Source organism: Cimex lectularius, unplaced genomic scaffold (genome assembly GCF_000648675.2).
Source record: "Cimex lectularius strain Harlan isolate CLEC.00 unplaced genomic scaffold, Clec_2.1 scaffold58, whole genome shotgun sequence".
In the NCBI taxonomy this organism is placed as follows: Eukaryota; Metazoa; Arthropoda; class Insecta; order Hemiptera; family Cimicidae; genus Cimex; species Cimex lectularius.
Genome location: NW_019392696.1, coordinates 1320929 through 1335574, shown reverse-complemented (window position 1 = coordinate 1335574; position 14646 = coordinate 1320929). Strand labels below are relative to the sequence as shown.

At 34.0% G+C, this 14646-nt stretch overlaps 2 protein-coding genes and 1 long non-coding RNA gene across 3 annotated transcripts; 2 read left to right on the top strand and 1 right to left on the bottom strand.

The window, feature by feature from the left end:
- Positions 1-53: 53 nt before the first annotated feature.
- LOC106670621 (methylosome subunit pICln) lies at positions 54-6881 on the top strand. Its single transcript, XM_014401120.1, has 5 exons — positions 54-416; positions 5507-5652; positions 6189-6347; positions 6410-6499; positions 6566-6881. Exons 1-5 carry the CDS (start codon positions 298-300, stop codon positions 6664-6666), a joined length of 615 nt encoding a protein of 204 aa, XP_014256606.1. The 5' UTR covers positions 54-297; the 3' UTR covers positions 6667-6881.
- A 3157-nt stretch (positions 6882-10038) lies between these two features.
- Positions 10039-10916, bottom strand: LOC106670673. Its single transcript, XR_001341108.2, has 3 exons — positions 10849-10916; positions 10340-10398; positions 10039-10270 (listed from the first exon to the last, which is right to left on the bottom strand). It is a non-coding gene; the product is annotated as an uncharacterized LOC106670673 (long non-coding RNA).
- Positions 10917-11003: 87 nt separating this feature from the next.
- On the top strand, positions 11004-13223 carry LOC106670672 (stress response protein nst1-like). Its single transcript, XM_014401194.1, has 5 exons — positions 11004-11288; positions 11367-11499; positions 11563-12331; positions 12713-12931; positions 13014-13223. The coding sequence occupies exons 1-5, from the start codon at positions 11111-11113 to the stop codon at positions 13212-13214; spliced, it is 1500 nt and encodes a 499-aa protein (XP_014256680.1). The 5' UTR covers positions 11004-11110; the 3' UTR covers positions 13215-13223.
- Positions 13224-14646: the final 1423 nt, after the last annotated feature.

Genomic DNA, 14646 nt, shown 5'->3' with positions numbered 1-14646 from the left:
TTGACACGGCAACTTTCAAATACGATTTTTTTCCTTTCAAAAAATCAAACAGTTGAAAATTCGCATAAAGTAAAAATGTAATGTGCAGAAACGGAAAATTTTCCGAATAGTGATTTGTTGAATTGAAGAACATCAATCGATTACTTTCTACGGAACGGATAGGGTTACTTGACCCTGGTCAGTTGCGTGAATTGTAACCGGGCCGTAAACAGCGTAGTAAACGATTTGATCTACGCCGGCATCCGCGTCGAGGAAATTGTATTTTAAAATATTGTAACTTTTATTATCTGTCAGGAGATGGTCGTCGTCACGAATTGCACGCCGCCGACCGAGGGCGTTCGACACGAGCAGCCGGCGACGGTTGCCGTCATGAACAAAAAAGATCTCGGAAAAGGGACGATCTACATTGCAGAAAGGTGATCAATTTATCCAATAGGCCCGACATCCGTAAATTCTACGGATGTCGTCTTAGCTAGCTGTCAGTGCGTCAAACACGCAAAAATGGCCAAAAATGCCGGCTATTATTTACACACAAAATTATATAATTTTTATTTAAAATTAACATCACATATCAAACATTTATAAACCCTTTATTATACTAATTAGCGTAAACCGTTATTTGTTTTCCATCCTGTTGTTTAGATCAAATACATAATACTACACTATCCAGCATTAAACATTTTTCAGATTTTTTTGTAGGAATCCTTAGTCCTTAACAACCTTGTCCCTAACCAGATATGTGTAATTTATCGTGAAATTTCCTGTTGAGGTCTGTGAGTGATCAAGTACACTGATGGACAAATTACCACACCACTCATTTATTTCATTTAAAACTAAAATCATCTTTCCACATAAATTACAGTAATTAGGAGCTATCGTAGTATTCCCATTTGCACAAAAAGTAGCATTATGCCCTACCATTCTTTTCTGCCTAATGATGGCTTTCAGTTAATATTTTTCCTTCATTGATTTCATTTGACAGTAGGGCAGTGACAAGGTCTTAACATTATTAGAGAATGAACACAGCCAGCACGAAGTCACCAGAAGACAGTGTAAATCACTATACAAGGAAGAGTTCTTCAGCGTTTCAGAGAATCAGGGCTTCACACTAGAAGGCCAAGATAGGGTCAGTGTAAGTCTACGATGAGAGAGACGATAGATTCATCCGTCATCAGGCTTTACGAAACTGCAGCATTATGAGAAATTAGATAAGACAAGTCCGAAATGTTTCAATTTCCTCCAGGGCTTTAAGTAGAAGACTCAATGAAAAGCAGCAAATGGCCTGACATCATTTCGCAAGGGAACATGCGAATTGGACATTGGAAAATTAGGAACGTATTATCTTTACTGATGAGGTGAGAGTTGACCTCAAATCTTCAGATGTGCATAATTTTGTATCAAGAAAGGTATTCCCCATGCTGTATGGCTCCTCAGGTGGCCACAGTGGGGATGTTCTGGGGTGCCATTTCCTTGGACGCCCACACAGACTTAGCTGTTATGCGAGGAAGATTTCTAACTTTACAGGGGTACTTACAAGACCTAATATATATAGAAGAGTATAGTAAGTAGTACCATTTAGAAGTACAGATTTGAGCTCAATCACGCACATTTGGAACCAACTTAAGTGATGGGTACGACAACAAATCCTAGGTCCTAACCCCTAGAAGAGTTAGATCAGAACATCAGGATTTTATCAGAAATCTTTTCCATGGAATGCAAAGATGTTGAGAACGGACATGATTGGTGCCAGAGATGGAAATGCTCAATATTAAAGGGGACAAAAAAGGTGGTGTGTAAATTTTGTCTATCAGCGTATTTTTTCTTTGGTACTAGGGCCCATTGGCAAGAATGCTCGGACATGTGCCTAATGCTTTTCTACCTAGTATCACCAAAAAAGTTTCGTTAAAATCTGTGATCCCAAGTCCATAATTTCTTCTTCTCAGTTGTAATATGGCTATTTTGGTTGTATAAGCTAGCGAGTTGATCATTGTTGTTGACAACAATCACTGTCCTTCTTACAGTCATCATTTATTCTGGCTCTACAAAATGCAGTGTTACAAGAAGTTATATAAGAAATCTAATGATAAGACAAGTCCAAAATGTTTTGATTTCCTCCAGAACTGTTGTAAGAAGAAGGCTGAATGAAAATAACCTCAGCACCCAGCTCGTGGACCTCTTCTTACCACTGCTCAGAAAATGGCCAGGCTTCAGCAGGATAGCACCTTGGTAATAAGGATGCCTCTTATGAAAGGCGATAATCGGCCAAACAAACCTGCATGTCACTAAACACACTAGTCATCAACCTCGTAGTTTTCATGCCAAATTTCATAAGATTTGTACCCAATGACATGTGTACAAAAGACTTATAATGAAGTCTGCAATGTGCTCAATGTAAAAATCAAATATGTACATAAATAATGAGTTTTAAAGAGATGTACTTCTTAATTTTAATAGTTTTTATGTCTGTACTTTTATGAAGATTCTCCCTGCCATGTACTTTATAATAATAATAACAAGTAACAGCAGTGCCAAAACGCGTTTGTATAATTCAAGAAATCTGTGACTGGAGACAGACCCAGTATGACCCTGTACCAGTTCAGCATAATAATAAATAAGTCCAACCACTGAAGATGATGAAGTACTGGAAGGAGTATGACGGTGAAAGTCAGGAGGCTAGATCAAAGTTCATTACTTTATTAAATCTCATCGGCCTAGATACACACTGTTCCCTCACTGGTTGTGCCTGTCAGACACCATTCAGCATTTTTTTTTTAAATACACACAAACACTAGGTAAAGCCAAAAATAATAATTCACACAAACACTAGGTAAACCCAAAATTAATAATTCACACAAACACTAAGTAAACCCAAAAATAATAATGCACACAAACACTATGTAAAGCCAAAAATAATAATTCACACAAACACTGTGGAAAGCCAAAAGTAACAATACACACAAACACTATGTAAAGCCAAAAATAATAATTCTCACAAACACTGTGTAAAGCCAAAAGTAACAATACACACAAACACTATGTAAAACCACAATGAACAATACACACAAACACTAGGTAAAGCCAAAATGAACAATACACACAAACACAGGTAAAGCCAAAAATAATAATTCACACACACACTAGGTAAAGCCAAAAATAATAATACCCACAAACACTAGGTAAGGCAAAAAATAATAATACCCACAAACACTAGGTAAGGCCAAAAATAATAATACCCACAAACACTAGGTAAGGCCAAAAATAATAATTCACACAGAGACTAGGTAAACACAAAATTAATAATTCACACAAACATTAGGTAAAGCCAAAAATAATAATACCCAAACACTAGGTAAATGCAAAATTAATAATTCACACAGACACTAGGTAAACGCAAAAATAATAATTCACACAAACATTGTGAAGCCAAAAATAATAATACCCACAAACACTAGGTAAAGCCAAAAATAATAATTCACACAAACACTAGGTAAACCCAAAAATAATAATTCACACAAACATTGTGAAGCCAAAAATAATAATTCGCACAGACACTAGGTAAACACAAAATTAATAATTCACACAAACATTAGGTAAAGCCAAAAATACCCACAAACACTAGGTAAACGCAAAATTAATAATTCACATAGATACTAGGTAAACGCAAAATTAATAATTCACACAAACACTAGGTAAACCCAAAAATAAAATTCACACAAACACTAGGTAAACCCAAAAATAATAATTCATACAAACACTGTGTAAAGCCAAAATTAACAATACACACAAACTCTATGTAAAGCCAAAAGTAACAATACACACAAACACTATGTAAAGCCAAAAGTAACAATACACACAAACACTATGTAAAGCCAAAAATAATAATTCTCACAAACACTGTGTAAAGCCAAAAGTAACAGTACACACAAACACAATGTAAAGCCAAAAATAACAATACACACAAACACTAGGTAAAGCCAAAAATATAATTCACACAAACGCTAGCTAAAGTCAAAAGAAATATTGTCAAAACACTTCAACAATATTTTAATAATTCAACTTTTTCTGACATATTGACAAAGCATGCAAGGGTTAGCAAGTGGTTTCGTGTCCTGTATAATTTAATCAATATGTATAATACTTCACAATGCAATATTACCAACAAAAACAATGTAAATTTTTAGACTTGTTGTTTTCATAGTGCTCCCAAATCTTTAGTTTTAAAAACATCCAGTAGTGCATAAATTGATAGTCGTTTTTCCTCTTTCTAACATAATCTGCAGATAATTTCATTCTTGCATATCCCTACTGTTGCTGCAGTGCTCTGTAAACAGGCCTGTCAGTCTGGCAGTAGAGCTCCTCTTCTGATGTTTTCTAGTATTTAGATGTTTAGTAGTATTATATTAATTAACACGTCTGCTGATTTCAACCCTGATAGTAATTTTATTTAAAATGTATGGCTCAAATAAAAGTAGAAATGTGGGTATGTTTTCCTACATCTGCTTGCATTTGTATTAATTCTGTGATGGCTGTAAAATCTTGTCTTGATTTTTAAAACAGTCAGTTCATGCTGTTATTAAATAAAGTTGACTTGTTTTAATTTTCCCAAAAGAATTAGTATTGTTATCCGAACGAAACAAGTTGATTGTTGTGGAAAAAAGAAAGGCTTGTACAGAGATTATATAATTTATATACTTTAACTTTGCTTTTAATAAGCCCTTTTCTGTGATTTGTTTCTTTTTAATAGCCTTTAGCAAAAACACACGAAACATAAGTATTTTGTAGGTATTGTTATTAATCCACCATGGGTATTGTCAGGAGCAGGCTGCCCAAACTGGATTCTGTACATGACATCCCAATCAATGTCCTGTTACATGATAATACCCTTTTAAAAAACTAGAAACATGAATGTTTTTTTATAATCTATTGGTCAATTTTGATTGAAAAAATGTCTTAGATGTCGATATGTTGTTCATAGAAATGATGAATGGTGGAGAGAGTATGGTTGTCAATTCTTTTAAAAAGATAGTTCCTACTCACAGCAAGTTGTTTTCAACGACCGGATTTCGAGCTTAAAGTTCATTATCAGATTGTAGAACTCTTTCAACCTGATGATGAGCTATAAGCTTGAAATCCGGTCATTGAAAACAATTTATGGTGAATAGGAACTGTCTTTTTACAAGGATATGTTGTTCAACCTGATTTTGGTGGGAAGAGTTAATCTAAATATATTGTTTAATTCTTATATAATTTTTATGTTGTTTTAACTACCATCTGAAATAAGGGTAGAAGTTTTATTTGTAATAATCAAATTATAGTTTGATCATCTGTGATCATCCTGGTCTGCTTGCTGCTGGTTTTGTCTGGCAGGAACAGTTCACCTTCTTTAGAAGCTGGTCTATTAATTTTTTGTTCAGAATACAGGCTTCACATTTATATATGATTGAGAATATTTCATTTATTTTGGTCTATGTCAAACTCGTTAAACTGGAAATTTTGTTGATTGCAGTTGTTTATCTTGGGTGAATGAAGCAACTGGAAGAGGTTTTAGCCTCCAGTATCCGCACATATGCGTCCATGCTGTGTCCAGAGACACCAGCACTTATCCAAAAGAATGCCTTTACCTCATGATCGATGCAAACATTGACTTTTCTGGTGAGTTGTTCAGTTTAAAAAAATAATATTAATTTTTGATATTTGCCCATTCAGGTTAATGTTTTTATAACTCAAAAAATTTTCTTTAGAATATGTTTTTTTAAATTTTCAAGCTTTGATTACAATTGACTGAGTGAAAAATTAAGATTTCCTAACAGAGAATTGTCAGAAAGACAATCTTTGTAAATCCTAAAAGGCTGATGCAATAAAAATTATATCATTACATTATTTCATAAAAATATTTGGTAAATTAATAGGTAATAATCTTACATCGGTTGAAAAGGAACAGTCATGTTGACGAGGGGTCAAATCACTTTACAACACTTTTTTTTACCATCACTATATTAAAAAGTTATATGCAGAGATTCAAACCCAGAACTGTTAATGTGGCAAATATGAATTGCACAGTCTAACTACTCAGTCACCGCGGTCTCAAAAAAAAAAAAATAATAATAAAGTGTCCATTCTTTTAGAGCAAGGGATTTTAAATGGTACTGTTCAAAAAATATAAATTACAAAAATATATATATTATTAGGAGAGGAACAGGGTTCAGATGAAGAAGAAGAAGACGCTGAAGATAAAATGACAGAGATAAGATTTATTCCCGACGATAAGACTTCCCTCGACAGTATGTATTCAGCAATGAATGTCTGCCAGGCCCTTCACCCAGACCCGCAACAGGACAGCCTATCTGGTCAGTTGACATTTTTTTATTATATATGATTAAAAAAATAACCATATGTAATACAATTTCAGAGGAAGAAGCAGGTGGTCCTGTAGGTCCAGGTGGCGATAATAATGAAGATGATGATGATGATGATGAAGCATTTATGGACGCCGATGATGGTAGGTTTATTTATTAATTTGAAAATTAGATGTTAAGTTACTCAATGTGAGAATCTTTTGTTTTAGAGTGTCTTAACAGAGCAAATGGTGCAAGAAATCTTGAGATGGAAGTAGAAGGGCAGTTCGACAACGCTGATGAGGTCGATGCCGGTTATGAGGAAAATTAAACCTACCGATTCCATTTCCTCCACAACTCACCAAAAATTGTCAAACCCATAAACAAACAAAAAGAATAATATATATTTAATCAACATATTTTTTGTGATTTATTAAAAATTGCATTACTTTTTTTAATATAAAACAGTATTTTCTTGCACTTTTAAGACAGTTGTAAATATTCTTCACAAGAAAAAAATACATTTTGTTTTTAATTAAATACAAACGAACTTCTTTCTTTCGGAAACCCAGTTTTTATTTCAATGTCTCACACAATTTATCCATCTCTGATAACTTTGCCATGGATTTTTTTAATGATTCAATACCACCTCTTAATTTGACAATATGTGATTTGAGGCTGTTCCACAAGGTTTCTTCATCGAAAATATTCTTCAGACACTGTTTCAACTTGCTATCTAATATCACCAGCTGGGCCCGCGGTAGCTGAGTGGTTAAGGCGTCAGACTGTCAGCTAGTAGATCCCATGGCCATGGGTTCGATCCCCACCGTCGCCTCTGGACTTTTTCTGACGCCTAAGGGGACCGGTGACCGTAATTGAAAGAAATTGACACGGCACTCATCAATGGAAGGGGCGGGATCGGATCTCAGCGACCCTGAATTTGGTCCTTCTCTCAGCGACCCTTCAAAAATGAGTTTCTTCGGTGGAAGAACACCGGCACAACGGGGGCGGCTCAAGTACACATTTGTGTTGTGAGCCCCCCCCCCCCAAAAAAAAAATATGGAGCCAGGGATAAAGTACAATAAGCTGTACAGCTCAGCTGCAGTGCTCAGGAGGGAACTCCTCCAGTCCCTGGTATTCATTGTAAAAAAAAAATCAGCTAGAAAAACAAAGATAATTTTTCTCTAATTTGAAAATGTATTGTATAAAAGTATTAAAAGGAACACCCACAGCCCTCAACTGGCATTGTTGTTCTCAATTTCTTGTTCAACCTGTTTCTCATATTCCGGGGTGTATTGGACTGACTAGCACTTGCCTTATTCTAACAGAACATTACTTTTTATGCCCAAGTACTTCTTGACGATCAACTGTAATGATAACATAACCATGAATTAATGTACAATGTAAGCGGATTTTGATCTAAAACTCGCGTAAGATGACTTTTAAATGACTTTATATCGGCTTCCCAAAGTCCGCCGAAATGAGGTGCATGTGGGGGAGTAAATGACCATTGGATTTCTCTTTTGTTGAGATGGTTGACGCAGCGATCCTAGTCTTGTTGACTATTCCACCATGTATGAAGTTCTTTAAGTTGTCGGTGGGCACCCACGAAGTTGGTTCCGTTATCCGAAAAAAGACGTTTTGGTGGACCGCGTCGTGCAAGGAAACAATCTAAGCAAGCCAAGGAAGCGTCGCTGGACAACCGGGGCCGATTGATTTTCTCTTAGCAGATCTTTTCCCGCACATTCTTCTTTCTGGATCCAAAACGAACTGCGTTACTTGGCCAGCAGCGATTAATTCCTAGTGGTTCTAAAGGAATTCTAATAAAACTGTCATAATTACAAACATAAAATTGTTTTACAGTTATTATGATACCCATAAAGGCAACGAATGAGCCATTCACCAGATAAAAGAAGCATATGCACATACTTTACCTCCAGAAAAACATTTAGCGATGGATTAAAATTTAACTAACAATTCATTACTTGATTTTGCTTTTAATAATGCATGTTACCTCCTATGGGCTTGTGGAGGGCTTTAAGTCTCCTAGGTGCCTTCCTCCTGGTACATGAGCAACCAGATTTTATCTTATGAAACAGAAACCCTTCTATAAGAGTGGTTTGAAGCTGCTCAATGCTCATTGTGGCAAACAATGTCAACCCATCTCTTTATCGTGTTCTATAAGATTCATGTCAGGAGAAAGTGCTGACCAATTCATTATTGTAATCCCTACATTCTCAGAGTGATGACCAACTACTTGAGCTACATGCGGTCGAGCATAATTATGCATTAACCCAAAGTTATCCTCAATAAATGTAGCAAATAGGATCACAGCTTCCAGAAGAACTACTTAACTGTACCTTTACGCTCGTAGGTGTAGGCTGAGCTCGATAGGAGGCGGTACTCCTCTAGGGGGTGGTTAGAAATTCCACTTTAAACAAAACCGCGGCCAGAGTGGATCCAGAAGTTTTGACGCAAGAGAAGCCCCAATACTTTGGGAGATAGAGTCGCCTTCTCTACCTAGGGAGTGCGCGGTAGACCAGGCTGATGTATTTTGGCTTAGGTAGCCCTATGCACGCGGCATACGGTCTGATGCTTAATGTGGACCCGACCACTCGGAATGGGCAAGCGGGGAGCGAGGTTGTCTTGACCCCTAGAGGCTGAGCTGCCTCTACACCAATGTTGCGGCAGTAACACCATTCTGTTGTATGTGGAGGTGCATCAGCTCTCATCTTGAGAATCAAAACATCCAATAAGGGCGAATAGGCTAGGTGTGGATGTTAAAGATCCTCATTGTCCTTTTTAGGATGACCGAGTAAACCTTAGTGTAATCAAAGATCCATTATAATCATTTCAGCATGGTCAAGGATGTTGATTCAACCCCATGCCATAACTGACTTGAAATGGCAGTGACTCATGTGGCACATGAAACAAAGTGTTTTCCATATCTTGACACATGGTTCCGGTGATCTGCCTGCCACCAACTGCAACTAAACCGGCACTCATCTGCAAAGATAACAGCCCTAAAAAATGTCCAAGCGAGTTGATTTGCGAAGTCGCCTTTCTACTCGATCATTTTCCAGTAATAGAAAACCTGATGCGGGACATCTAGAGACTAGGCTACTCCCACAAAGAATTCTGATGACCATTTTAAAGCATTATAGTCAGTTTTGACTACCTATCAAGGAAGGTGTTAAATGACGGTGACGTAGTGCAGTAAGAGCAGTAAAATGATCATCTAGCTATCATCTAATGTGATCAACCACTATTCTCTTCGATCAAGCCTCCCAGTGGCTTTAAACTGCTATAGACCATCATGGATGACTGAGTGCAACACACTTAGGACTTGGGCTATGTAACAAAGCATCTGCCCAGGGAAGATCTCAGTTTAAGACTATGCCTTTAAAAAAAAACCTTTTTCCTCAAATTTATTGTTTCGTCAAAGAAAGCGATTTGAAAAACCACTCAACTCTGATAAGGATGAAATTGAACTGATTTTCTTTATTTTTAATGTAAAGAGTGTAAAAGGATTAGTAACCCTCAATAAAGGGAAACAACAAGTTATTAATGCTGTGTTTATGTTTTAAGTCAATTATTAATTTTCATGCCTAGTTATTAGGACAAATAAACAAATAAATACAAGTTTCTTTTTTTTAAGGTGGAAATTATATTGCAAAAATATTTTTTGACGTTATTGAAATTCCAAGAGAAAGTATGATAAGGAAAGAGTAGCAACCAAATGCAAAAAAAATTTTTTTTTTAATTTTACAAAATGCATTGCACACGCTCACCCTGAGTTGGGACTGGTGCTGTACGAGCGATTCATTTATGATGCAAGAAATGTTATCTCGGCGATTTCAATTTCCTCCCGTTTCAGGATATTGGTCACTTGTTCGAAATGCTCTTCATAAGTTCTATCCTGATAGACTTTGTAACTAAAGACAAATGTACTCATAACATAAAATAAATAAAGTATAAATTTAAAAAGAAAAAAAGTAGCTTACTTAATAAGACTACATCGCTTGTTGAAAAACAATAAAACTGACATTCGTACTCTTCTTCCCTGTAATCAAGATCCATTACCATGAAGTTATTAAAGAATAAGAGATTTTGAATCGTTAGGTTTATTAAGCCTAAAGTATCTTATAATACACAAAATAAATATGGTTAAGATCCAGTTTTTCCATAAAAAATCAAAAAACTATTATAAGAAACATTGGATTTTCTGTTGTAATTAGAAGAGTGGAAACTCATAAATTCAATATTCAGAATTTCAGATTTCATGTTTTTCCCGCATTTAAAAGAAGCCTGCTGTTGCCAACCAATGCTTAACAATTTCCTTTTTAAACCAATAAACATTTATTTATTTTTAGGTAAACCATTGACACTTGATCTGATGAAAACTGGACCAATTTATTTTAGCATATTCCAGCATTTCATCTCACTATTGCCAAATTTTTAGAAATACTTTTTTAAACTTTACAATTTGTGAAAGGGCTTAAACTAAACATACAGTCCATTCTTGCAAGAAAACTAAACATTTTCTTAATATCATGAGATTATTGCTGCTAAGTATAATTCTGATTAATAAAAATTATTTCCTATATATAGATAGAAGGCATCCTTTCTTTTCTACAAAACTGTCAAAGTATCTTAATAAAAACAAAAACATTACAAAAACAAACTCATATGTCAATTTTTAAACAGTTTCTCTAAATAAAAACTTTTCCAACTTATTCACCAGCAATACACTTTACACAACATACCTTCCTACAATGAAGAGTTTCAAAATTCCCAAGTACGAAACTGAAACAGAGAAGGAGTTTGTAGACGAGAACTCACCAATAAATGTATTAATGGAGGATGTCATACCTGTCAACATGGGAATTATTCAGTCTGAGAGAATGTACCGAAGGTCTTGCACATCCATTGAGAATGATGGGAAAAGAGGAGGTGAATAAAGTTATGGGAGAAATATTTTATTCAATTTATGTGATCCAAACTAGTTTCATTTAAATGTTATCGTTCCAGTCTCACTGACTTTACAGAGGCCAGGTACAGTCACAAACGGCCCACTTGGAGAGAGTTACAGATTTAAAGAATTGCACTTTCATTGGAATCATGAGGATGATGAAGGAAGTGAGCACTCGATTAATAACAACTTGTAATGACTTGGTTTATATAGAATCATATATAGTTTTTCTAATCAATGTTTATCAATTTACAGTGGTTGCTTGGAAGCACATTTTGTCTTTAGACGGAGGTACACAATTTTCACCGAAGAGGAATGGTTGGAAACAGCCAAAAAATATGATGAGAGAATAGCTGAAAGAGGACCGGATAAATTGCACAAACCGATAAAAAAAGCATCTCAAAATCGTTTAAAGTCCTCATCATCTATAAGAATGATAGTAAACAAGGTAGAAGAAATTGAGGAGCAAATGATACATGACCGATGGCAGAAAGAAAAGTCCAAGAAAGCTGTACATAGTAGGAGACCGACAAGGTTTGAGTTTGGCACACTTCCGGACAACAAAGAAATAGATCATTCCGTTGACATAGGCTATAAGGACGAAGAAGAGGAGAGAAAGCATGAGATGAATCAAGAAGACTACTCAAAATACAAAGACATGCTTAAAATGCAACAAGCTGCGAGAAAATGTGCTGAAAGACAGGCGCACAACAATGCTAAAAAGGAATATATTAAATGGAAAGCCAAAGAGGAAGAACTTGATGCAAAAATAAAAAAAGAAAGAGAAGCCGAAGAGGAAAAGGATAAGGCAAATGAAATTGAATTGGGAAAGATGAACAATATGGACGTATCGGAGAAGAGAAAAAGAAAAGAGAAAGTTGCTGATCTTTACAGGGAACAAATGAAAAGAGATGAGGCCAATAAGAATTTCGATGAAAATTTAGTGAAAAGAAGAAAGAGTGAACTACAAAAAATACAGAAAAGAGGGATAGAGCTGTTATGCAACATTGCTGTTTTATTTCATGTAACATATTTAATGTTTTTTACTAAAATTATTATTTTTAAATATGACCAATAACAGCCCGCTCGTAATTTAATGAAACTGTCATTACAATAATTGATACTGTTTTAAAATATTTTAAAGAATTGAAGGTAATATTAATTTTAGTACCACTGTAAGATGGTAAATGGATCTGTCAGTATACTAAAAAATATCATCATGATCTTGTATAAATTTTATTAGAAAACAGAGAGGATTCCTAAAATATGCTAAATTTACTGAACTATTTGGAAAATTTTTAATATTTTGGAGTAATGATTTTTTTATTTTAACCTGATTTCCTTGTAAAAATCTACTTTTTCTTTACAGTTTCATATATTACAATTATTGGCATTGCTTTTTCAGATCGATGAACAAGCTCCATTTTACAGGACTTTTTCAACTCTTTCCTTGGTCGAGGAACCATTTTCAGAAGTAATTGTGGATACCAATTTGCTCACTGAGTTTAAAAGTGTCCTGGTATCACCAAATTATTTTGCGTACCACAGCATCCAACCCCAGAGTGAAAACCCAGGCATACTCTGGATCGTGATGAAGGATACACTACCCATACGAAAACACCAAGTAATCTATAAAGAAAATATTAAATACAAATGCATACAATTATTTTATCATTTGGCTTCTTTTGTTTTTCTTTTTTTTTTAGCTTGATCTGTTCAGACAGTTAAAGACAATTCACGGTGAACAATTACTGTCGTGTAGGAGGGAAACAAAGAACTTAAACAGGAAAGTTTATATGAATTGGCGTCCACCAGTGGAAAAACCTTTTATGTGCCCTGGAAAAGACTTATGCCACTGCGAAAGGGTGGCTGAAGACAATGGCTGGGAAAAATACAAAAACTTGTAAACACATGAATCTTGTTAAATTTTTATCTCAGGCTTAAATTAATACAATTTTCCTGAAGTTCTTTTATTAGCCCAAACAATAGAAACATAAAGACTAACAATTCCAACTAGAATTAAAATACAGCTGCAATTATTTTTGTAAAATATGGTGTTATTCGCTGAATGGCAACCCAGTGTGACTATCATCACAGGAGTTGTCATATATGCATTACTTGCAATTATGGTCTTAATTATTTTATGTCCATTTATTTATGTTTATTTTACATTCTTTTTATTGCATCATTTTTTGGCATACGTTTGTGAGGAGTAGGGATTTTTAATATAATTAAATTGTAATATTAAAAAATTACTTTATTATCTTAATTTCTACATGAATTTGTTTGGGTGATTATAATGATTTTACCACATCTGTCAAACATTTGTAAATTAACAGTTTGCATGAAATACTGCTGTTTTATTTAAAGCATAGAATTATTAAGATTAATCCGTATTATTCAAATTTGTTGGTTACTTTCAGATAACATTTCTATGCAGGATTTTTTTTAAATAAGTTTGTACGAAGGCATGAATTAGTCATCTGCCAGTTTTCTCTTGCATATTTATACTATAAATATAATTTACATATAAATTATAAATTTAATGTAAAATTATCTCCATACACTAGTGCATCTACAATATATCTATACAAAATAAACCAACTTTTCCCATGTAAAAACTCCATTGCCATATAACATTTACGAAACCCAATTTCCATTTTTAACTTATATTATTTCTAATTAAAATATTTACTGAATATAATTCCTTTAAATGTGCACAAAATACTCTCATTTTTATTTAATTAATTTACATAATTGTAGGTGATTGTTTTCTAATATTATTTATATAATATTTTAAAAAATGTTATATTATTTTACAATGTTACGTTATTTTACAATTTAAAATAACAATAATAAATGCGATCTTTTTTAGGTGTATTTATATGAAACATTCTTTTAAGCTGTTTTCTTACTTTGCATACCGTTTAATGCTTAAGTAATTTTTTCCTTTATTTTCTTATTTTTTTCTTTTATATTGTTATATTTTTATATCGTATATTTCTATATTTAAACATTTTTTGTAAATTAGATTAATTCCATAAAATATATTGTTATTATTACAACATAATTGTTTTCTAATGTTATTTATATAATATTTTAAAATATATTATTTTACAGTGAGAATTTAAAAATTTACAATTGCAATGATAAATATGATTTTTTTAGGTATATTTATATGAAACATTCTTTTAAGCAATTTTCTTACTTTACATACTATTTAATACTTAATATACATATTTTTTAGTGTTAGGGCCGGCAAACTATATTGGTCATTGGAAGCCCTCTCTTCCTTAGCTTTCCATTTCTTTTTTTATCTTTCTCACTTATTAATACTAC

Bases quoted from the DNA above. Each gene is read 5' to 3' on its own strand.
- LOC106670672 (XM_014401194.1), top strand. From the start codon at position 11,111: ATGAAGAGTTTCAAAATTCCCAAGTACGAAACTGAAACAGAGAAGGAG. The intron at 11,500-11,562 runs GTAATGACTTGG...ATCAATTTACAG, and splicing joins CACTCGATTAATAACAACTT to TGGTTGCTTGGAAGCACATT. The intron at 12,932-13,013 runs GTAATCTATAAA...TTTTTTTTTTAG, and splicing joins TACCCATACGAAAACACCAA to CTTGATCTGTTCAGACAGTT.
- LOC106670621 (XM_014401120.1), top strand. From the start codon at position 298: ATGGTCGTCGTCACGAATTGCACGCCGCCGACCGAGGGCGTTCGACAC. The intron at 5,653-6,188 runs GTGAGTTGTTCA...ATATATTATTAG, and splicing joins TGCAAACATTGACTTTTCTG to GAGAGGAACAGGGTTCAGAT. The intron at 6,348-6,409 runs GTCAGTTGACAT...ATACAATTTCAG, and splicing joins GCAACAGGACAGCCTATCTG to AGGAAGAAGCAGGTGGTCCT.